Genomic DNA, 25,000 nt, shown 5'->3' on the forward strand with positions numbered 1-25,000 from the left:
CACATTATAGTGGTGGTTGCTAGGTTGTTGCTAGGGTAATTGGCATGGTTGTTAAGATGTTGCTAGGGTACATATGGTGGTTGCTATGTTAAATAACACAGTTGCTATGCTGGTTGAAAGGGTAATCATGTTGGTTGCTATGGTGGTTGCTAGGTTTACATTATAGTGGTGGTTGCTAAGGCATTGCTAGGGTAATCATGTTGGTTGTAGGGCTGGGATAAACGATTATTTTTTAAACGATTAATCTAGCGATTATTTTTTCGATGCATCGATTAATCTAACGATTCATTTTTTCAGTCCGATTCGATTTCGATTCGATTCAATTATCGATTATCTCCTCATTAATTGGCTAATAGCAACTTATACATGTTTATTTACATATCTGAATGAATTAAACATGAATTCTTTAACATTGCAATATATGTTTATTGCTCTTAAGATTCCAAAATAAAAGACTATACAAGTGCAAAGTAATGCATTCTTAGTCAGAGGTAGCATTCAATAAAGTTCAGTAGTGTATAGGTCTAATTGAGTGCCTGTCACTTTAAGACATCTTGCAATTAACATTAACACAGTTAAAAGGCTGCTGATGTGTTTATGCAATTTATAACATAGTTAGTTCAAAACGGTTCGTACTTCCTTGGGACAAGCACTTTTGAGTCTTGGAAAACACCTTTCAATTTACATCGGGATTTTGCAAACATTCAGAGTCAATAAAATGAGCCCTGCATGAGTAACGAAATACAAGCAGCTGTAAGTAAGCATGCTAAACTTGACATCCAAACAGTATTCTAACATTAGCTTTGTGATACTGCTTGATTGCATACTGTAACTTAACTTAGTTTAGTCTCCTCAATGTACTATGTTGTGATAAGACCTTAGCAGAGTTTACTTTAACTTTAATGCAGCAGTTTTGAACAAATTTGTGCTGTATGGTCACGATGCTAAGCGGATTTAATAGCAATTTAGCCCACTGTGTTCTATGCAGTGCTTCAACAATCGTGAATATTTTGTTAAATGCACATGCAGAGGAGGAGCAGCTGGCTCGTTACGAGAGAGAGCGGGCGGGGCGAGGAAAGGCTGTGTGAGTAAAAAGTGCAGCTCAATTAAATTATTTTATCTTATTTTTAATTTAAATAGTACAACATCAATGTGTGCTGGCCGGTTTTGATCAAAATATTAAGCAGCACACGTTATGCTTGATGAATCGACGCGCATATTTTGCGTCAACTTATTTTTTGCGTCGACGTCATCGATTACGTCGACGCGTTGTCCCAGCCCTAGTTGGTTGCTATGGTGGTTGCTATGGTGGTTGCTAGGGTTAAAGCCAAATATGTACACCTCACATCACATGTGAATCTACAAAGATTTGTTTGACATGAATTGACCTGTCGCTAAGCGCCACCCTTAGAACGCTGATGAGCCAATGACAGTCCAGCCTCAACGGGACTCGGACATCAGCTCGGACAACTCCATAGGAAACAACAGGGAAGAGGCATAAAATGACAAATTAATGATTATTTATGTAGTTTATTAACTCAAAAAACCCCGACGGATAACCATGGTCAAACATTTTGCAGGGGGACGTGTAATACTGATAGCCAGTACCCCGAGAGGCTAGAAAACGGGGTATATTTTCATCAACAGTAGCCTACAGGACGTCTCTCGCGTTTGCAACAGCTCGACGTAATGCAGCCTACTAAGCCAACAACGTGGGCACAGGTTCCCTGTTAAATCCCAAGATGAAAATGCTCATTAACCAACTACTATATTCTTACTACATCAAATATTAACGTAACCTAACATATCTTAGTATCAATCTTCCACTAGCTAGCTAGCTAGCAATAACGTCAGTGGTTTTTGCACAGTGATTTGCACGGCTACTCGCCACAACTGCTTGTCACTTTGTATGTATTCTAAAGTTTTGAATACACCTCTTCATAGTAGGGGTGGGCGATATATATCGTCTGCGATAATATCGTGATTGTTGTTTTAATGATGTGCAAATTGACATTATCGAGTATTTAAAATACGTATGGGGAAAAACACTCGAAATCATGCACTGAAGACTCATACATTCCCAGGAGGTAGGCTATGCGGGAGAAGTGCAGCAGAGCAAGTGTCACGTGATCACTAGTGGCTCACAACTACGCCTGTTTGAGTCGTGATTCACTCGGATCTTTCACCCGTATCTTTAAATTAACCCACGAGTCGCGAGTCTCTAGTATCATTAACTCGGATCAGTTGAGTCCTACTACAATTCAATCTAAAACGATAAACAGCGCCACACACAAACCTCTTGCAACATTAGCTAGCCTACTAGCCATCATATCTGCCAAAAATGTAACCATTTCGTAAGTAGGATAACCACAACTCCACAAATCAACTCAAGCGACTGAGTGAGCAGGCAGTCTGAGATAACTGGTTAACTTCCCGCAGAGCCGGGTTAGTCGGATCAGCCAGCCGGTTAGGCTACATGAGTACGAGTCGGCTACGGCTACGTTGTCATGAGTGGCTGTAGACGAGCGAGTAGCTCCTCCTCAAAGTGAAAAGCAATTCCACAACAAAAGCCATTCTTCACCTCTTAAATAACATTCAATGTTCTGCATGTAGCCTAGGCATACTTTAGATTTGGTGTATAGATGTGTAGCATATAAAAATGCAATTAGGTCGCGCAGACAGTCCGAAACATTGCACGCTCTTAATGGAGCTGCTTTGTATACCCGGGTTAGTCGGATCGCTGGGCCGGGCGGTTACGTTATGAGTGCGAGTCAGCCGAATCAGCCGGCTACGTTGTCATGAGTGGATCAGTAGACGAGCGAGTAACTCCTCGTCAAGGTGAAAAGCAAATCCACAACAAAAGCCATTCTTTCACTTCTGAAATAACATACAATGTTCTACACATAGGCATAGCCTACTTTTAAATGCAATTAGGTCGCGAAGACAGTACGAAACATTGCAAGCTCTGTATGGAGCTGCTCAGGCTAGCCGGGTCAGTTGGATCTGCAGGGCGGGCCGGTTACATTGTTATGAGTGCGAGTCAGCCGAATCAGCCGGCTACGTTGTCATGAGTGGATCTGTAGACGAGCGAGTAACTCCTCGTCAAGGTGAAAAGCAAATCCACAACAAAAGCCATTCTTTCACTTCTGAAATAGCATACAGTGTTCTACACGTAGGCATAGCCTACTTTTAAATGCAATTAGGTCGCGAAGACAAGCTGCTCAGGCTAGCCGGGTCAGTTGGATCTGCAGGGTGGGCCGGTTACGTTGTTATGAGTGCGAGTCAGCCGAATCAGCCGGCTACGTTGTCATGAGTGGATCTTTAGAGGAGCGAGTAACTCCTCGTCAAGGTTAAAAGAAAATCCACAACAAAAGCCATGCGTTCACTTCTGAAATAACATATATTCTGCACGCATAGCCTACTTTAAAATGCAATTAGGTTGCGAAGACAGTCTGAAACATTGCAAGCTCTGTATGGAGAGTAGGCTAGCCAGTGGATCAGCCAAGCGGGCCGGTTACGTTGTTGTTATGAGTGCGAGTCAGCCGAATCAGCCGGCTAGTTGTCATGAGTGGATCTGTAGACGAGCAAGTAGCCTAGTTTCTACTCGTGTCAAGGTGATAATAATAATAGGCCTAATGAGAATAGTAGTAGTAGTAGTAGTAATAATAATAATAATAATAATAATAATAATTTAGTCACTGCAGGGCATTTCTATGTTCCTGTTTCTATGTCTACATTGAAAGTCAATTGCTTAGGCTAAGACAATAAATAAACAGTCTGGCTCAAACTGCTTTCTTTCCCGTGAGTGGGTGGAGGTTTTGATGCTATTATATTAGGCTATTTTATATTATATTATATTATGTTATATTATATTATATTATATTATATATGATATTATATTAGTCTACCTAACATGATATATGTATAGCTATGATTAATAGGCTAATAATATTAGTTGCCTAGTATTAGCTGCCTATAATACCTATTAGAATAGATTCCTAGTAGCCTGCTATTAGTATATAGTAGTGGTAATAAACATTGTAGCAGAGTAGCATTAGACCTAGGCAAATTTTCTATTGTTAACAAAACAACAACAAATAATTAATTATTATAATATAGGCTACCCTCCCTGTCAATAAGATCAAAGTTTCTGAACATGAGCACCAAAAAGATGAACAATGTGTGGATGCACTTTGACCAGGAGACCAAAACTCTTAGGCTAAATGCAAGTACTGCAAAAACCTGGTTTCAAATCATGGAGGATCCACATCCAACATGAGAAGGCACTTAACGAAATGAAGCACCCCACTGCACTGCTTGAACGTAGGACTGAATTTCTTTGCGATTTAGCAATACTGACTCAAGTGACTCGTTCAACCCGGATCAGTTTAGTGAGTGACTCAGAATAACCCGGATCCTTAAAAGGAATCGAGTTTAACAGGCCTACTAACAACGTTGTACCAGAGAATGTCTAATAAGGGGAGAACTGCCACTCTCGGAAAACTTCCGGTTTCTAAACTGTTCTGAACTGGTTGCAGTTCCTTCTGTGGTTCCACATGAGGGCGCTCGTCCACGAGTGCAGAATGCATGGAGGTCTATGGAGCTGTACCCCTCAAAATCCACTTTTCTCGGGATATAATTTTTTTCCAAGTAATTTGAATATTGTTTTCGAAAGGGGAGGCAAAGAAAATACACTTGGTTGAGTATTATATTTTTTAAAGTCACTTAATTGTTCTAAAAAGCCTTTCAAACATGTCAATGACGTCATTCATTAGCACAATGCTAGCGTGTTATGGGCAACAACGACCCAACCTGTAAGAAATCAAAAGGACATAAGTACTCGTTCATTCAACTTTTGACCTATAACCCATGTTGAAGTTATACAAATTACAATCAAATCTGAGATTTGTCAACGACAATCAGGTGAAAGAGGCAAATTTAGCCGTCTAGCTCCATTGACTCCCATTCATTCTGCACTCATGGCGATCGCCCCCAGTGGAACTCTGGTGGAACTGCAACCAAAATTCGGTACAATGGGACTTAATACGGAGTGGTCAGGCTCTCCGTAGACGGGCTCTGGTTGTACCACTCAGCCTAATGTTTATTTTGTACAGCGAGAGTAGCCTACTTGGGATTTTATGCGGCTACTTCTGTTCAAGTAGCATTGATGAGACAGTCACGTTTTTTCCTACACGGTATTATATGGAGAGAAAACATTAGCCTTTGAGTATTTTAATCGTCAGTTGTAAACAAATAACTATTGTCATGTAACTCTTTTGTAAATGGACTAAAGTTCGCTCTAAATATCTACGTTTACCGATTATGCTAACCGTTAGATTTCTCATATACATTAGCCATAAGCTAACGCATTAGTTTCTATTCTGTAACTTGGAATGCTAGCCTACATGATTGCTCTAAAACAAAACATAGAAGGAAATAACTGAGATGTAAGCTACTCTGTTGGTCTGCTCTTAGTTTTACAGTGAATCCTATGTAAAGGTTTGAAAGGAACTTCAGCTTCAGACTTTCTCTTGGGAAACTGTTAGGCCTATTCATCTTCTCTAATGTAGCTGGCTAGACCATTGCCACACACACAAGTGGGGGCAGAATTTGAAAAGTGTCATAGAGTGACAATGCATTGGTTGATTTGGTTAAAAAGTCACAGGTTAGGTTATTGGTTATTGTAATGATGCTATTCATAAATAATGAGCTGTAAAGTAACTCAGACTTTAACAAAAACAATTTTTTAAAGGATATCGACTAATTATCGTTATCGTCAAAATCACAAAAAATATCGAGATATTATTTTTTGTCCATATCGCCCACCCCTACTTCATAGCATAATTAAGTCCCTTTTGATAGCTTCTGGAGGAAAGTAAATCCTTTTTCGACCAAAACGTCCTCAAAGCCTGCTTTCATATACTGTCAGCTGCCATTGTCCACAATGTATTTCTAATCAAGTCTGGTTTGTCCGAGTTTTCACACGGTAACAATGGGGGGCGGGGCTTAGCGACAGGTCAATTGGCTTCAAAAAAAGATGTGACAGCACTTCGCCATGCTGTGGGCATACTTGATCAAGACCACTAAAAATCATTTCAACTTCCGGACTTCCGAACTCCTACGCGATTGCCAAACAAACCTGGCAACCAAACCGACTTTGCAATGGTGCATTCCCAGTTAATTGACATGCATATTCATCCAAACTACCAATCAGCACGTTCAATTGTATAAAAATACTTTCAAACAACAAAAAAGAGATCTTTGCATCATTGAGGAATGGTGATTAAAAAAAAAAGAATTTCACTCGTATGGCCTCAGATTAATGAACATGGCAAAAAGCGGCTGGATAGATGAACATGAGGAAAAGTGGCCTTTGGCTTATAGGGAAAAGTGAAAAAAGGAGAGGGGAAAGGCTCGTAAAGTAGTATTAGTTCCTTTTTACAGCAAGACCTGGGGCTAATTTAGGTAGCCCATTATAGATGCTCATAATTACTAATCCTGGCAAGAAGCACTTAAATGTAGATGGGAGAAGGTTCGGAACGGGAGAGCTCGGGGAAAATAAAAAATAAAATAAATAAAAGAACAAAAAAAAAAATGGCCTGTTCCATTAATTCAATTGCTGCCCAGTTAAATACTAACCCATTACATGGCCTCTTCACATTTGGTACATTTAGAAATGGTGGGCAGGCGTGAGGCTGAGAGGGAGCGGAGAGAAGAAAAGAACAGAACAGGAGGGGGTCGGAGAAAAAGAGGGTGTGTACAATAACATATGACGTGCTTTTCTGCATATGCTTCTATATGGTAAAAGCTATAGTATAAAGTAAGATATAGAGAGATAGATAGAAAGATAGATAGATAGATAAATAGATAGATAGATAGATCGATAGATAGATAGATCGATAGATAGATAGACAGATAAAAAGAAGGGCAGAGAGAGAGGAAAAGAAAAAGAGAGAGAGAGAGAGAGAGAGAGAGAGAGAGAGAGAGAGAGAGAGAGAGAGAGAGAGAGAGAGAAAGCATTTCATTGTGGCTTTTGTTAAGTATAGCATCTGAGCGGCATAGGGCACAATTTCTCCTCATTAAAACGCATATGGTACTGAAGGACAGCACCCCGTTCTTTGCTAACTCACTACCACTGCAGATTTAGTCTTCTAGAAACTTCACAGTGCCCTGACACTACAAAACAATGTGAAAAGTAGTTGTTGGTGGTGGCAAGTTCCCAGAAAGAAATATGAAAAAAGTTTAACTGCTTAATTTAAAAAGCAGGAAACGGTTATCTGGGAAAGAATAACATAGTCTGGCCATGAAAGTGTGTGTGTGTGTGTGTGTATGTTTTCTCACAGCTTTTGAAAAGCAGGCTGGATCGTTCTTTTTTTCCTCCATGAATATGCATAGGCACATTAACAGCCGAGCAGTGCGAGACTGTTTGAAGTGAAACTCTGAAAATACAAAATGATTAAAGAAAATACCCACAGAACACTTCTAATGAAGCATGCTCCATTGAATACTAACTGCAAAAAAGCCCCTGTGTAACCATCAAAAGACAGATCAATACATCGGCTAAATGAAGCACACCTACCTAATGCAACACTAGCGACGACTGCACTGTGCGATGTTTTAAATTTCTGCTTACAAAGATGAACAGAAAATCTTTAAAGCTCCTGGAAACAAAGGTGATCTGATATACTCCAAGGAAAAATTAAAAAAGTGAAAAAGTTATTAATTTTTCTATTCTTTTTTGTGGTAAATGTTACACCTATGTAAGCAGACAGATTGCTGGGCCGAGAGGAGGAGGGTGGCTGTGAGCATTCCTTTGCAGTGGCCCCCCGTGGCTTCTGAATTCATCATGCGGTGAGCGCATCTCTGAGGGTTTGCTTACACCCCAAGCTTCTCTGGCAAACGCGCACAAACACACACACACACACACACACACACACACACAATTGCAGGCCTCACCCTGCCTCTGTATGTACAAACCCTCACACTCCCGGTGGAGAACAGCATGCCAACAATTACTGCCTGAACATGTGTTTTTTTCTTTCTTGTTTTCTTTGGAGTGGGGTGGGGATGGGAGGGAGGGGGTGGTATTTGCCAGAACATTCCACAGCTTAAGGTGATGGAGTGGACTGTCAGGTATTGGACACCTCACCCCTCCTCTGGACCCTTACACATTATTAGACCCGCCGCTTGCCTCTGATTCGAAGGTGCTCCATTGATCAAGCAGGCGCCTCCCTGACAGTTCACCACACCGGGCCATGGATGAGGAGGGGAGCCGAGAGGGTGGAAGGGTGCTGGAGGTCAGTGGATGAATGGAGATCTTTAGTCGGATTAGTGTGCACCTCACATCTGGAATAGCAAGAGGGGTCACTGCAGTGCAGCCCCTTTGCCCAGGTGCGCTGCTGCGCCACTAATTACTTTTATTTTATTTTTGAAGCCAGAGGAGAGTAGCCCGGGTCCTGCAAGTCCAAACTCCCCCCCACTGTATTTTACTTCAGCCATCTGGATTGGCTAATTACCTCAATTGCTGAACCAAGAGGTGGAACTAATGCATGACATCACTGGGTTTAGAGCAAGGGAGGAGAGGAGAGCTGAGCAAAGCAAGAGAGAGAGAAAGAGAGGGAGAGGGAGAGAGAGGAGGAAAGGAAAGGAGAGAGAGAGAAAGAGAGAGAGAAACATCTGCTTTTTTCTTTCCTTTGTGAGACAATCATGGTAGGGCCAAATAAGACAATAACAACCATCTAAGGAAGCCTCCCGCTATAAAGGAAACTGTCAGAAAGCAAAGCAAAGAAGGTGACAGCTTGTTAGCAGGCAAAGCACAAAGTTGGGGAACGCCTGATAACATGCTTGGAGACACAGGCTGAAAATATCACGCTCCATGAATTCACTCACTGCATTACGACCCTCATTCCAATTCATTATGGCAAGTATGGAGAGTATGCTAACTATGACCACTTTAATGTGTTTATTACTGGGCATATATATGTAGGAAATGGAAGAGGAAGAGAAAGAGACAGAAACTGTGTATGTTTATGTGAATGGCGGTGTGAAAAGTACCACCATTTCCCAACTATGTGCCACATCATCCATGGCCATGTCCAGTGTCACTGTGCCTGAGCACAAAAGGGCTTTCAGGCAGACGAGCAGTGTGGTATTATGGATGTGGCTGGTGCAAAAGAAATCATATGCTGCCCCTGGGTATTAAGTACAGGGCTACAGAAAATCAATGTGTAAACCGTGGATAATAGCTGTGAAATGACGGTAAAAGAAAGGGCGGTCCTACCTGGATCCATTTGTCTGGGATGGCCATGGCGAGACGATAGTCAAACCCGCAGCCTCCCTCAGTCACTGGACGGCAAAGGGCTGGCATCCCGGACACATCCTAGAGAGAGAACAGTCAACCAACATTTAATAAGATAAGTAACACGCACAAACACACACCACACACACACACACAAAGGTACATGCACACGCACACTCTCTCTTTTTGCTGTCCGTCGTGTCTGATGATGACGCTTGCTCCAGGGAGAGGGTAGGGTTGAGGGTTACACACACACACACACACACACACACACACACACACACACACACACACACACACACACACACACACACACACACACACACACACAGCAGCAGCAAAAGCAGACTTTCTCACATACTGGCTGGAGCTGACCTCAGGGGCCATCCAGCTCGATCCTCTATTATTAAACGACTTGACCAGATCTCTTCACTGCCACAAGGACAATCATCTTGGGCAGTAGAAAGAGGTGCACAGTGTGTGTGTGTGTGTGTGTTTTTACCATTTTTTTATACCATTTTTGTGTCTAGTGTACGAGCTACCACATACCGCTCATGCTTTTGACTATGAGACTGCAACCACTTGTGTTTACAGTACATCAAACTAGGATTGCATTCCATTCTTGTCTCAGTAAAGATAAAACTACACACACCTCTTGAGGGCATATCTGTGATCCTGGAGGCATCACAGCTTCATGTGTACTTCATACAATCAAACACCTCCAGCAGCGCGCTGATCACAGACCCTTGAGAGTGCATAAACACACTGTAGGTTTTCCCTGAAGAGCAGGCTGGCTCGGATAGAAAAACAAAACTTGCCCACTGGCTCAGGCAAAGGGCTGCAAATGCACAGGACTGCATTCATTCACTCAGGGCAAAGTGAACCTGGCCTCTCCTTGGTCTGAGGCAGTGTAATGAACGCGCCGCCAACCCTAGAGGAGCCAAGGACCCCCCACAACCCCTGCACTGTATTTACAAGTGGGGCGTCAATGACATCACCACCTATATTGTGTCATACAGTTCTGCCGGGAATAAAAGAAAGAGAGAGAGACATAGAGAGAGAGAAAGAAAGAGAGAGAGAGGAAGGACAGGAAAAAAATCCCATTTAAGGAAACACATATCCAAACAACAGCAAAATGCCATTAGGCCCGAATGTTGTTCATTAATTACCAGGCTAGGAGGGAAATAGTAACGAGGACAGTAAGTGCTTTCATTAATCATGGTTGGAGACAGTGTCACGCTGGAGTAATTGAATGTATTGTGTGCGTGTGGCTGTAGAGGTTAATTCGCCTTTACGGTGGTAGAACTAGGAGCCATAGTTGTCACCACTGCAGTTTGCTTGGGTGTGTTGGATTCTAAGTAAGCTGGAGTATGTGTGTGTGTGTGTGTGTGTGTGTTCCTTCATATGAGAGCACACACAGAGATAGACCCACATACAGTCATCGAATACAACACATTCAAAAACAAATAACCATAAAAGCAGAGACTCCCCTCCATCCTTACTACAATAAACATCTGCTGCATGTCAGTGGGAGAGGGAGTTTGAACGTGCTCTCCCTCCCTCTCTGTATGTTTGTGTGTGTGTGTGTATGTGTCTGTGTGTGTGTGTGTGTGTGTGTGTGTGTGTGTGTGTGTGTGTGTGTATATATGTGTGTGTGTGTGTGTGTGTGTGTGTGTGTCTGTGTGTGTGTGTGTGTGTGTCTCTGTGTGTGTGTGTGTGTGTGTGTGTGTGTGTGTGTGTGTGTGTATATGTGTGTGTTTATTCATGAAGAGTATGAGAGCAGGAGTTCTACACCGTGTACGTTGTATGCACAGCCTATATGTCCCACGTTCCAGTCCAGCTCTGGCCCAAATCCGACCCAGAACCTGGCCAGCTCCGCTCCGGCTCCTATCGCAGCAGAACATGCGTGACTGAGACGGACGTAAACAATGCGATGGATCTCTGCCTGGATAAAGACGAGATTACCTCCGCTATGGTGATGCAGTCCTCAAAGAGAGTGTGCAGCATATGGTTGGCAAGCATCAGGTAGACCAGGGAGTCCTCATCCACCTGCAGACCAAAGTACTCCGAGTAGTCCCCAGAGAAACCCACGCCTGCGGCACGGAAATGAGACGAACAAACAAACACACAAACACAGCGTCTGTGAAAATTATGGAGAATAACAGGAATCCCACCAACAGACAAGAGGCCTCTTACACAGATATGTGCCCGCAAGATAATGTATTCGTGACACACATTCATACAGCCACAGAAACAAGCAAAACTCTCACACACACACACATACACACATACGCGCACACACACACACACATACAAACAATTACATGCACACATATGTGCACACACAAACACACACACACACACACACACACACACACACACAGAGAGAGATTCAAAGACGTTTTGGTCAAAAGTCAAGCAGAATTAAGGCAGCTGCATTTGACCGGCTTGTTAATTACTTGCCTGCTTGAAAGCTTGCTGTGTTCCCCCAAACTTTTATTAGACACCCCAGCTATACATAAGCAATTTACATAATTATTTCTATGCATGACTGACATGAGCTAATTTTGTTACAAGAAGCTCACGCTGTTCAAGCTCTCAGTATGGCTCTCTCTCTCTCTATCTGTGTCTCTCTCTCTCTCTCCTTCCATCCTGAAAAGCATTAAAAGTCCCCATAAAAAAAAAGAAATCCTTGAAACTTGCTGAGGTTATGAGGCTAACGCTACAGTGGGGCATAACAGCTTATGGCGGCGATAAAAGAGACTCACCAATGCCGTGGTGGTGATAAAGCATAGAGGTCACGCCGTCAAACCTGAAGCCGTCAAACTGATACTCGTCCATCCACCAGCGTAGGTTGGACAGCAGAAAGCGCATAACCTCCCAGCTGTGAGGGACAAAAATAGGACAAACACACACACACACAATAAAAAAAACACATTCATATGAACATATACACATGCACACAGTTACATCAACACATACAAAGGAACACACACATAAACAAACATGCACACACACACACACACACACACACATACAAATGGACAAGCACACACACAGAGTCACATCAACACACACATACACACACACAAACACACACACACACACACACACGAACAAACATACACAAACACACATACAGAGAGCGGGGGGGGGGAGGGGTAGGCTGTCAAAACATAAACTATATACACAATTGCAGGTGCTAAACAGGGATACAAATCTGTGACGGGATGTGTTTGAATCATTTACATTTTCAGAGCAGTATCTGTTGAGCTTTCCTCTGAACATTACACTAAATTAACCTGCTATGCACCCACAAACCAAACAAGAACAGAGTGCCATTGCAGTCAACAGCACAGTTTCTGTTGCATGGTAGGTGGAGGTCTAGACCTCTGCAGGATCTCCACTCTTCTATCTCTCTCTCTTCTCTCGCTCTTCTCTCTCTCTAGCTCTGCTCTGACTTTCTCACTGGTCGAGATCAATGGCCCATGTCACTGATTTCTGGGGGGATTTGTCTCCCCTCCACAGGACCCCACAGACCCACTGTTTTTCCTCTGTCCAGATTGACAGGATTTCGCCCAAGAGTCAATTAAGCATGCGCTCCGGCCGGGCAGCCCTGGGCGCACAGGTGAGCGCCACGACGGCGGCGGTGGCAGCGGTGGTGGTTTTGGGCAGGGGAGATCAATGACAGAGCCATTCCCGCTGGACGGAACTGCGGAGTGGTGCTGGGCTGCCTGCCGTGACACACTCAGGACAGTTTAGTCCAGCCAGCACACGGCACACAGGGTGACCTACTGGGAGTCGAGTTCTGAAGATGCTGACTTGCACGGAAAATAAAATACATACACAAAAAAAGGACATTGGGTAATGACCACTTGAGACAGGCTGACCCTCAGAGAAGGTTTTTTGGAAGGAGGTTTGGATCTGGGACGGGGGGGATGGGTGGGGGGGTTGTTGGGTTGGGTGGAGGGGGTGTTAGAGAGGGGAAAAGAGTTTAGTTTTTATGTTGGGACCCGAGCATCCTTGATGTCTTCCCAGTCCAAGAGCAACGGCTGCTGCCGCTGCTGTGAGTGCTGCTGCGTTGCCATAGAAACATTGGCTTGGCATGCAAGTGGGAGAGTTCCTCCGGCTCTATGTGCCGTGCACACGAAAACAAATCACGCCGGCAGGGGCCAAATGAGTGGAAAGCAACGGCAAAGAATGGAGACGCCATTCTATTATTTCCCAAAACCGTCGGCTATTCAGTGGGAACTGAGAAAACAGACGTGTTACGCGCGCGTCCACAATTACTCATACCATTGAGGCCGTATACAATGTCTGCATTAGCACAACAAGAGCTATGAGCTGGAATGTTGTGCCACAATTGCTTATTTACCGGGGCTCACCGGGCCTGCGTGGAGAGAGCGACACAATGAATCAAACAGATGGACTCATTCCTTAAGACAAATTATCTCTCCGCTCACAATTCACCACAAATGAGATGCCGTCAGGCTCAAAGATATTCATAATCCAAAAATCCCTCCTCTTGTCACATGGTGCTTAAACCGGGGAAAGGGGTGCGATTTTTCAGAGTTACCAACTCTTAATGCAACTTTACAGAACAATCTCCTCGTCTTCAGCGCCAGTGGCACAATGTCTTGGCAGCTCGAGCATCATTGGATGCGGCACAATGCATTACATTCGCGCTGCGCCCCTGGCATGCGCCTCGACACACTTTAGCAGCAATGAATTCGGAGTGAAATATATAGATGGGCCATAAGTTCCACTGGCAAGAGATGAATTCCCCCCTCGGTGTGACGCCAAGAGCCAGGGCTGGCGCCTTTTTTCTTCCTCCCCACACCACCACAATAGGCACCCCCCCATCCACCCCCACCCCCCCTCCCTTGAAATTTGAATTTGATGCACGGGCAGAACTGCATGACACGTCTGGGCAAAGCTAAAAAAAAAAATACACACAAATAAAATGTGAGAGAGAGAGAAAGAAAGAGAGAGACAGAGAGACAGAGAGACAGAAAGACCGAGTTTGCGGCAGTCCCAGAGGCCATCGCGTAAATAAAGGTATGAATCGGCACGAGGCCTCGGCACCTGCCATCCGTATCCCACCACCGCCACCTCCGTCCAACAACGGCAGGCCTGCCACGACTCGATAAGCGTATGGCTACAGCGGTCGAGTAGGATCCCAGAGCGTGATGAATAGATTAGGCTCTCCTCCGATGCCGCGCCCCACGGAACAAAAAATAAATAAAAAATGTGGCCAGACCACAATACGTCCTCTCGGGAACGAGATAATGGCCGGCAAACGCCAGGGGCCCGGCAAGTGCCCGGCACCGGCGTGGAGAGCCTTAAGCACTGTTATTAATCAATACCGGAAAAAATGGCCAGGGGGAAAACTTGTGCTCGCCATTTAAAAGAGTGGGAGCACACAGAGTGCCTGTTAGAGTGTGTGTGTGTGTGTGTGTGTGTGTGTGTGTGTGTGTGTAAATGTGTGTGTGTATGTGTATTCCCCCCCCCCTGCTTTAATTCAGAGCTTTATTCACACTTGCCTGTTGGACTGTAAAGTAATTTGAGAGCAGAATTGTTGAGTGGGGGCTGATGCGAGATAAACCGAACTAACAGGTTGCTCTGCATCGGCTGACTGATGGGAAGAAACAATCCTTCCACACACAAAAATCAATGAAGTTCCTCGTTAATAACTTTCTCTAATTTGGCGCGCTGCACCAAGCACCACATTTCTGAAGAAGCGAGGCGTGATGAAACATATTCACATCCACCTTGACATTCACTCGAAGCAAAAATATAATAACACTGAGATATGGTGTAAATCACTCCTGAGTTAATTTAGCTGCGCTAGCATGTTTCTTGAAAAAAAAAAAAAAAGCCAAAAATAAAGCCCAACGTGTCCCCAAATACATACCAGCACACACACAGACACTCACAGAGACCCAGGTTAAGGTGGGTGAAACTAGGTGACCTCATTTACATGCCGTGTCCGTGGAAGGGTGGGTGTGCAAGGTAAGCCACTCCGGACCCCTTTCTGCGCTGATGATTTAAGTCCCTGTGTCCTCCGTATTACAGTCTCGCTGCTGAGATAAGAACAAATAAATTTCGCGGGCTGACAGGTCATTTCACAGGAGGCGTGACGCGGAAGCGACACGGGCTGACAGACTGATGGATGCGGTGCCGTCGGACCCTATGGGACGAGTATGGCACCTCATTTACCGCGGTTCAGCGGCGGACCTGTCCCCGTGACGCCGCCGTTTCCATATCCCGGCGCATTCAACCAACAGACAACTCCAGCTGCATCCGGCATGTTTATTAGGTGAGAAATAACACCGCCATCGCCGTCGTCGCCCGCTACCCCCCTGCCTGTGGGCTATCACACTGCATCCGTCGAAGGAATAAATTGCGAAAGTGTCAGCGTCGATATCGTGTATTATAATCCTGCTCTGTCATCTACTTATTTAAGCAAATGGCTTCCGTCAGGACGGCACAGACATAATGTACACTTAAGCCAGGTGATGAAAGAGGTTCCTGAGTCAATGGGGCATTTGGACGTTTCGGAAATTAAGGGGCGACTGAGAGGAGGAGGAGGACGAGGAGGAGGAGGAGGCCTCCTGCTCAGGCTGTGGAGGAAGTTTCATATAGGACTGCTCTCATTTTCTACCATGCTAATCCAATACCTGGGGTCATGCCAAGCCTGGTATACACGGCCAGTAAATACATTAGCCCAAGCCTTCCACCGGACATCCGCTCACGTCTGCCGACGGAACACTCGGCGGGGGATCCGATGTTCCAGACCACATGTTTGGCATGGATGAACAAAGGGCCGGCCGGAATTCTCCAGACCTCAGCCCCTTAACGAATCCCCACCTTGGGGTTTTACTGTCCAATCTCCGCGAGTCACATGTCGTCTGACGAGGAAGATGGATGGGGTAAAAAAGCAGTATTGGTGTGTGTGTGTGTGTGTGTGTGTGTTTGGTGTGTGTGTGTGAGTGTGTGTGTGTGTGTGTGTGTGTGTGTGTGTGTGTGTGTGTGTGAGTGAGAGAGAGAGAGAGAGAGTATGGGAGGGGGTGGGGATTAAACAGTCTGGATCAAACCATTCTGAAGCGGATCCATACGAGGCATGGGGTGCTTCAAGGCGAGGAGAAAGGCACTGGCTGGTGGAGAGGAAGACCTCCTGCCCTTCAGCGCTCTGCCGAGGCTCAGCGGATTAATTTACTCCCTCTCAGGAGATGTCCTTGTGCCTCTTTTGAAATATCCCATTAGGGTGCCATTGAAAGGCATATAATGATGCTCCTGGATCTAGGCGAGCTGGTTAGATATCTACCACAAAAGTAGCGAGAGCAGACGAGAAACAGAGAAAATAGCCATCCATAACGTCTTTTACCAGTAGATGCAACTCAATGTCGTTCAACTAGTTAACGTGGTCAACATGGTTAAAACATCATATACTGTATACAGTTAAGAACAAAATTATTCATACCCCTGGCAAATATTGAATTCATGTTGATTTTCTCTTGACCAATGTGTTTGTTCTGACTGAAAAGGACACTGCTACATGTCAAAAGGTTGCAAGACAATGTGGTAGAAACATGGAATCAGTAAAAGAAGCATTTTCATCTTTTTTAACATTTTTATGAAAAATGGCATGTCTAAAATTATTCATACCCTTATTTTGATAATCAATGGAAACATCTTTATTTGCATTCACAGCTCTGAAAATGGTTGTTATTCTTTCACACAAACTCGTGTCACAAATGTACGTCACCGACCATTTGGAGGTGCAAATTGGTTCTTTACTATGTTATCTCAATGGCAATGCAGCGCAATGCATGGCAATGCAGCGTCCTTGGCGGAGATCATGGCTCAATGTACGGAGTATAATGATTCATTATGAATTTGTTCAAAGCTGCCAGATAGAGCTATTGACAGAACTGTAGTGAAAAAGGATTTTTGATCTTTGACTTTGGTCCTGTGCTTCTCTGCTTCTGGTTCGATGTGGTGTAGGTCTCGGCATCTCAAACGTGTTGCTACACCAATCATAGAGCTGAAATGTAATCAGCTTGGTGATGTGGCCAGGGAGCCATTTGCTCTCCACGCTCAGAAGTTGTAATTCAATCATGTCTAGGCTCCACCTTGGGTCGTATTCATCCCAGAAGAGTATGCAAAGCTTCGCAGCAGCTGATAAATTGTCAGTCCGCATACAGCACAGTAGCAATTGCAGACAGCTTTCATTTCTAACTGCCCCTAAATCTTGCTAATATATGGTGGCCCATGCAGTCAAGCAGAAAATACTTGGATTAGAAAAGCGAGAGACAGACAGAGGGGGAGAGAGAGAGAGAGAAAGAGAGAAAAAGAGATAGGAGAAATAAAAAATAATATTAAAAAAAAATGTGAAAGTGGTGGCAATGGGTGTCGAACGCTTCCTCCTCATTTGATATACTGTACAGGTATTTCATTTCCCCGGTCATTGATGTTACAAGAGACTGTTTGGAGCATAACTTATCTTTCTCCTTCTGTTGGCGCAGTGGAAATTGTTGTGTAATAATTGAGGTGACTCACGGCGGAACGGTGACCTCGCTGCCTGTGACAGCAGTTAAAAAGCATTAGGCATAAAAGAGAGGCAGACGCCAGAGTGGAAATTGATGGGGGGAATGGAGGTGGGTGGAGGAAGGAGTGTAAAGAAACAGAGAGAGATAGACAGAGACAAGAGGTGGGTAGGGTGGTGTGGTGGAGGGGGGGATGGGGTGGGGTGGTTGAAGTGAAAGTGAATCCATGAAACAGGAGTCATTCACTGTTTTTTTGCTCCTTTCCTCAAGAGGCGATTGCCTTCTGATCATCGATATCAAAGTCTGTTGATTAAAAAATCGTGGCAAGATTAGTGCTTGTGCGGTGCAAAGGGGCAGAGCTGCACGAAGCAATTTATCCTCGTGACTGTGGGCAAAGCGGAGAGGCTGCTTCAAACATCCAACGCAAGAACACCGGCAATGGGCTGGGACTGAAGAGGAAGTGAGAGAGAGAGTGAGAGAAAGGGAGAGAGAGAGAGAGAGAGAGAGAGAGAGAGAGAGACAAATGGACTGTCTGACATGGCTACTCTGATCTGGGCCTTTGTAAATGACTCTTCAGTTGCCTCCTGGTTGTGGCATATGTCAGCTTTGTGCCTAATGAGTCCCACTGATGGCAGTGGAGCTCGATAAGTAATGACCCACAAGTCCAGCGCTCTCTCGCTCTCTCGTTACCTGGAGTCCTGTCGCACACTAAACGCTGTATAATGTCTCGGACGCCGGAGCTTCCTTGAACACATGGCTAATAGACACAGGTTCAAAGAAGCATTTGATATCACCTAGACAGTGGTGCCTGACAACCCTCTCTCCACACACACACACACACACACACACACACACACACATACACATACATGCACACACACACACACACAGGGATAAAAGCACAGCCACCTTCCATCCTTGCTCCTTTTCAAAGCGTGAAGGAATCAGTTCCAAGCAAGAGTGGGATAAAGAGAAACACTTAATTAAAAGTGTGCGACGCTTCCGATCGATAGATTTTTGTTTACGGTGCGGGGACCATTAGGGGTCATGGGCTGCCGGCGGTGACTGAAGTAGAGGGATGCTGAGCATGGTGTGACTGGGGGGGGTGGATGGGTGTGGGTTCTTACCCATAATGCAATTCAGTTTGCCTCTCTAATGATCCGCTCGCATGAGCTGGTCGCTTGCCTTGTTTACTCGCACTGGAAAGACGCTCGCATTGTTTGCCGAGTTCTGAGAACACTCGCTCCCACTTTGTGCGGGGGCGCCTCAAGATTTCTTCGGAGATGACGAGGACTCAGGCATAGGCTTCTCATCAAAGGCTTTTCACTGTCTGGCTTTTCTCCTGTAATTTACAGAGCATGCAAACTCCCCAACAAGAAAACAAAAGAAGAAGAAGAAGAAGAAGGAAAAAAAAACAGCCTAGCATCCCTGTTATTTTTTTTTTAACCCAAAACCTAATGCGATATATACTAGTCACACACCACAAGTCTGTTAGAACCTTACCAACCCCACTGACTATGTTTGCAACCATGGAGGACTGTTGTTCGGGCTACGACATGATGCCAAGCTGATGAAAAATGTATTGCAGGGGAAAAAAGAGAGCGAAAAAATTCCCTTCTGTGTTTGATCTGTGAAGAGTGACCCACAGATGAACAAAACACACAGGAGCAAGAGAGAAAGAAAGAAACAGAGAGACAGGAACAGAGAAAGAGATTGAGTTGTCAGGACAATTTGGTGGTTACATCTACCAATTAGAACTGTCACCGGCATTCACATTTCAACTAAGCGTCAGCTTCATTAAACACACAGTCTGTTTTAACAGTGCAGCCCGTCAAATCTTCCTCCTTGGCAAAAGTTGAATGTGTCGGCAATAACCACTGATGTCTTCCAGTTAAGGAATTCACATGGACAGTACAGAGACACAGTAGAATGACAGCATCCTCAAGTGTACTATGATGAGAAAACGCTAACAAATAAACTGTATTCAGAATGAATACATCGCAACAAAGACCAAAGCAAAGGAGGATCACAATATTGAGGGGCAAATACACAAACTCTTGTGCTGCATTCTGACATGGCTTCACATGTAATAAAATCATACGCCATATCCTATGTCAGTCTAGTCTAACGGGGCTAGTTGTTGCTCATGCTACTTATTGCTCATGCTACTTATTTTACTCAAGTCAAGCAAAATGGAAAATTGGCAAATTATTATTCTGGCAACAGAAAGTTTCTGATGGGAGAAAAAAAAACATGAACTCTCAAGAATAAACGCAGCTGAAGGAAGCAAACATTCCCATAAATAATCAGAACAATCATTCCAGAGTGTGGTATGAGAAAGACGGAGAGATAGAGAGAGAGAGAAGAGAAAGAAAGAGTGATCATTCTCTTCAAAGCTAACATGCACTGGCCTTTATGGGTCTCGCTAATTAGCCGTCACGATGTACGACGCAAACAGACAAATGAGTGTGGTATTTCTTAATTTGTGCCGGAATTCAAATAACATAAATGTGCTATGAGGGAGCCCATTGTTAAATTATATATTTATTTATCAATTCTGAACACAGACAAACCCTGAAAAAAAGTAAAATAATCACTTTTGTAAAAAGCATGTACAGTGAACACACAAACGCACACAGCAACACATGCTTTCAAAATGTACAGAGCATTCTGTTAAGAGTGCAACCCACAAGGGTTTAATTACCGGTAAAGTTTAGTCTGGATATGTTGGCAACATCAACAAATTAAATGGGCTACACTATGCTGCTTCCACTTCCAATACTTTATGAACTATTAATTACAAGTCAGGGTAAACAGGCAGTTCTGAGGTGGACATTATACAGATTATTAATAAAACCTGCCTGTCAATTAAAAAAATAAAACAAATGAGAAAAGCCTTTCAATTACAGTGATTGATACACTATCACTGCATCCAACCTCCACAACACTATGAGTTTTCTGTTCTGTTTTGTTCACATTCTAATTTCTCTGTTTGACACTGTTAAGATTGCGAGACAGGGACAGATGCTGAAATGCATTTTGACACGACAGACCATTAAAAAAAGAAATGGAAGAACACATTCAAAGAGGGGTAGCCAAAAAAAACAAAAAAAAACAAGCAATAACTTGACCTCCACACTTTCAGCTTGAGGAAGCAGATTTCCAAACCCTGAACATTTAGGTAATTGCCGTCAGAGACGGGAGACTGCGCCATAATATCAATGAGAGCGTGGTGCAGATTAGTGCACTGCCCGAGGCATAAAAGAAACATCTCTCTATCGGGAGCTTCGAGCGCCGAGCAGAAGGCTCACAGAGAGGCATTCAACTCTAAGCAAGACCCTAGTCTTGCTTTTTCCCAGTTTAGGAAAATTTGCTAAAGCCTTTAAAGTCTTTTAAGACCTTTTTCCCTTTGAAATGAAAAAAAAAAAAGCGAAATGAGAGTGGGGAGAAAGAAAAAAAACACGTATGAAAGGCTGCCAGTCTAAAAGTACAGGGAACCGACACTTCAAACACTGTTGTTTCTCCACCTTTTAGATTAAGTTAAGTGTGAAGTTGACTTTTTCGATAGGAAGCGAATTTGCAAAAGGATTGGACTAACAGCTGGTCCAGAAAAGTAATGATTGGAAACAGCATGGAGAAGCACAGGTGGGTAGGCTATTATCAGAGCAATATGCTAACTTCTGCCATCATAGCCATAAAATACGCCTGTTGTTTTCATTAATGTATCCAACGCAACAGGCACAATGGTGTCGAAAGAGAAAATTAATTAAAGTACTGCTCTCAGCACTTTGCATTAGCATTCTACTATTTCAGATAAGTGGAAAAATGCTTTATTATTAACATACAAAACTGCTGATGTGCTGTAATTACTGCAAGACAACACCCTTTTGCCTAATTAATGACTGGGACCTGCAGAGGCTCTGACTGCACGTATAATAGCTCTCTTATTATGGAAGCTGTTTCAAACATGAAGCGTGTTTGAAAAACGTTGAGCAACTTCAAAATGAAAACAAAACGAAAACAAAAATGCAAGAGGCAACTCAACAACTTTTAGAGTTGTGGCTCTACACAAAGTTTGGGGTGGGGAGGTCGATCAGCAATGTCCACTACATTTGTAGAAAGAAACGAATGGAATGGTTGTGTGAATAATTAATGACAAAAACAAGTTGTGTGTCAACATCCAGCTGAAGAAGATTTTTAATTTTGACTCTCCCTCCTCTCGGAAGCATAAATAGAACCTCTACTCGATAAACAGCTCAGCTAAAATATATTCTCTAAAAGACTGCAGGCGCGTTTACCCACACCATGATACAGGAGCATGTAAAACTATTCAGAAATAAATCAAATATTAAAAAGATACCTTAAAACACTAGTCATGAGCATGAGAATCCACATGGACACATCCGAATTCATTTAAAGGAGCTTTGGTTTGACTTTATGGTGCAAGACAGGTGAACATTTTTGTTTACTTGAGTCAGATGTGTGAAATTTTTTGATTTTTGACATCAAAGATTATCGCTTTTCCCACCAGCCTCTGCTGAGATTTGATCCACTAGATTTGTACTTTGGTACAATTTTCTATTAGCAATTTTTTATATCCAACTGCAACACAACACATGCAAACAATTCAGCCATTTTGTGGTACTTCTGACTGTGTTTTACTGAGTCTGAACTATCAAGATGACATCATGACCATCTTTAATCCCATTGGTCACCCAGCATCTCAAAAATAGTGATTTTTGTTGCTGTTGTTTTTACAGAGAAGAGCGCCCAATTTGGAGACCTTTTTTGCAGTATCCAAACAGAAACAGCAAGGTTACTCAGCACACGCCTCTGAAGTCTAAATAAAGTATCTGCACGTCCCCCACGCAACCTGCACAAGCCTCAGGTAGTGTTTCGCTCCCCAAAGAAATCGGAGGGAGCCGCCGTTGGGCTTAAAAGCTGATTGCAGATTGTTGCATTAGGGAACGGCTTCTGCTAATTTCAGCAACTTGAGCTCAGCCTGCAAGGAGTGGGATGTGTGTGTGTGTGTGTGTGTGTGTGTGTGTGTGTGTGTGTGGGGGGGGGGGGGTTGGTTGGGTGGTTTAGTTTGCCGAGTGCTGGAGCTTTGGGAAATGCCTTTCTGCCGGTCAGCAAGTTTTTCGATTTTATATAATCAGTCAAAAATGAGACACTTTCGTTTCAGCTGGAGGGGCCCCAGGCGCAGATTCCCCACCCCCGCCCCTTATTTTGTCAGGTTCAAACGAGGTGCTTCTCAGTTTAGATCAGTTGACAAGCCTTATTCATGTGTGTGTGTGTGTGTGTGTGTGTGTGTGTGTGTGTGTGTGTGTGTGTGTGTGTGTGTGTGTGTGTGTGTGTGTGTGTGTGCGAGACTGTGAGAAAGTGTGAGAAAAACTGACTGAGTGTGAAAGGGTGAATGACTGCATGAGAGTTGCTGAGTGAGTGTGTGCATTAGGGTGACTGAGCTTGTCTTTGTGTGTGTGTGTGTGTGTGTGTGTGTGTGTGTGTTTGCATGTGTGTGAGTGTGAGTGTGTTTGAGAGAGTGTGTGTGTGTGTGTGTGTGTGTGTGTGTGTGTGTGTGTGTGTGTTTGCATGTGTGTGTGCGTGTGTGTTTATGTGATTGAGTGTATTTGTATGCAGTAGCCTGCACTGGCCCACCTGGAGTAATTGAAGAGGCGGCTGTCCCAGAGCTTGTTGACGCCTCTCTCCCCGGCGTGGAAGTAGCAGGAGTCGGAGCCGTCAAACCTGTTGAGTCCGTCCTCCGTGTTCTTGGACGCATGGCTGTGCACCACGTCCAGCAGCACGATGATGCCCAAGGAGTGGGCCATGTCAATCAGCTCCTTCAACTCCTCGGGAGTGCCATACCGACTGACCAGGGGAACAGGGGAAGACAGAGAGTTCATCACACATAAACACACACAGGCACACACACACATACACACACACATACAGTACACACACATGCACACACATGCACACACACACACACACACACACACACACACACACACACACACACACACACACACACTGCTGCCTTCAACAGATCAATTCTTCAGGTGTACCATATTGACTATTGATGGCAGCAAAGGCTCTCACAATGGACACATGTGACAACAGGCAGACATTACAGATACACACATACTCAATAGACACACAAGGTCTCAATCTCACTTACATACATTATACATTCAAATAGACACATACACACACACACACACACACACACACACACTGGCACACACACACACACACACACACACACACACACACACACACATAGACTCCAAAGAGATGTAGCAACCTCTGTCTGTGTTGAGAGGGGCTTGTAAGAGACCTGTGGTTTTACATTAGCCAGGAGGATGAATTGATAGATTCAACATTATAAGAAAACAGTGAAAATTCAGATAAGGTAGACAACAACGCACTCGTCAACACAGTGAGCCACGGCCGCCGCAGAAAATCTATTCTCATCACCACGCTGATGCCAAAAACGTTGCTACATTGATTGTGAGGGCCTATTCTGTATGGTCAATATTAAAATGTGCCCAGAGCCAACCAGCATCAATTTGGTCTAGTCCTTTGTATGTGTGTGTGTGCGTGTCAGTTAATGTGTGTGTGTGTGTGTGCGCGCGCACGTGCATGTCTGTTAATGTGTTTATGTGTGTGTGTGTGTGTGTGTGCATGTATAAAGGTTTATGTGTGTGCATCTGTCCATGCATTCACTGCCTCAGTTCATGTTTTTGGGTGCATGGGTGCAGTCTGTGTGACTTCATAGACAACATACAAACACACACACAAACATGCCGCAAGCAAGCACACACACACACACATCACATGGACACATCATCTAATACTGCATGTCTTACAAACACACTCTCAAACAACCAAACAAGTAAAACCAATCAGTTCATCTTCACTGTAGGCCAGTTCTGGCTTGCACCCCACATTCAGCGGCTTTAATCGAACATGGGGTCAGAAAAGAACCTGAGCTCAAATCACCCCTTCCAATGCTCACCTACCATAGAGACAGAGAAAGAGAGAGAGTATGAGAGAGAGAGAGTGAGCGAGAGAGAGTAGTCTGCTCATGTTACTGCCTCTAAGACGTATCCACTGTCACTCTGCTCATCACTGGATCATCATATATCCCCAG

The 25,000-nt window shown here is 44.1% G+C and overlaps 1 protein-coding gene across 1 annotated transcript in view; it reads right to left on the minus strand.

Moving 5' to 3' along the window:
* LOC143121733 (1,4-alpha-glucan-branching enzyme-like) overlaps positions 1-25,000 on the minus strand; it is a 103,719-nt gene that overhangs the window by 49,311 nt on the left and 29,408 nt on the right. The window contains exons 7-10 of the mRNA XM_076282298.1: positions 23,506-23,715; positions 12,067-12,182; positions 11,264-11,391; positions 9,281-9,379 (exon numbers count right to left, since the gene is read on the minus strand). Coding sequence (XP_076138413.1) covers positions 9,281-9,379; positions 11,264-11,391; positions 12,067-12,182; positions 23,506-23,715 — 553 coding nt within the window. The remainder of the gene's footprint in view (positions 1-9,280; positions 9,380-11,263; positions 11,392-12,066; positions 12,183-23,505; positions 23,716-25,000) is intronic.

This window comes from Alosa pseudoharengus, unplaced genomic scaffold (assembly GCF_046254945.1).
Source record: "Alosa pseudoharengus isolate Yale_2024_CS ecotype anadromous, Long Island Sound unplaced genomic scaffold, YU_APseudo_1.1 YU_APseudo_1.1_scf_13, whole genome shotgun sequence".
NCBI lineage: Eukaryota > Metazoa > Chordata > Actinopteri > Clupeiformes > Clupeidae > Alosa > Alosa pseudoharengus.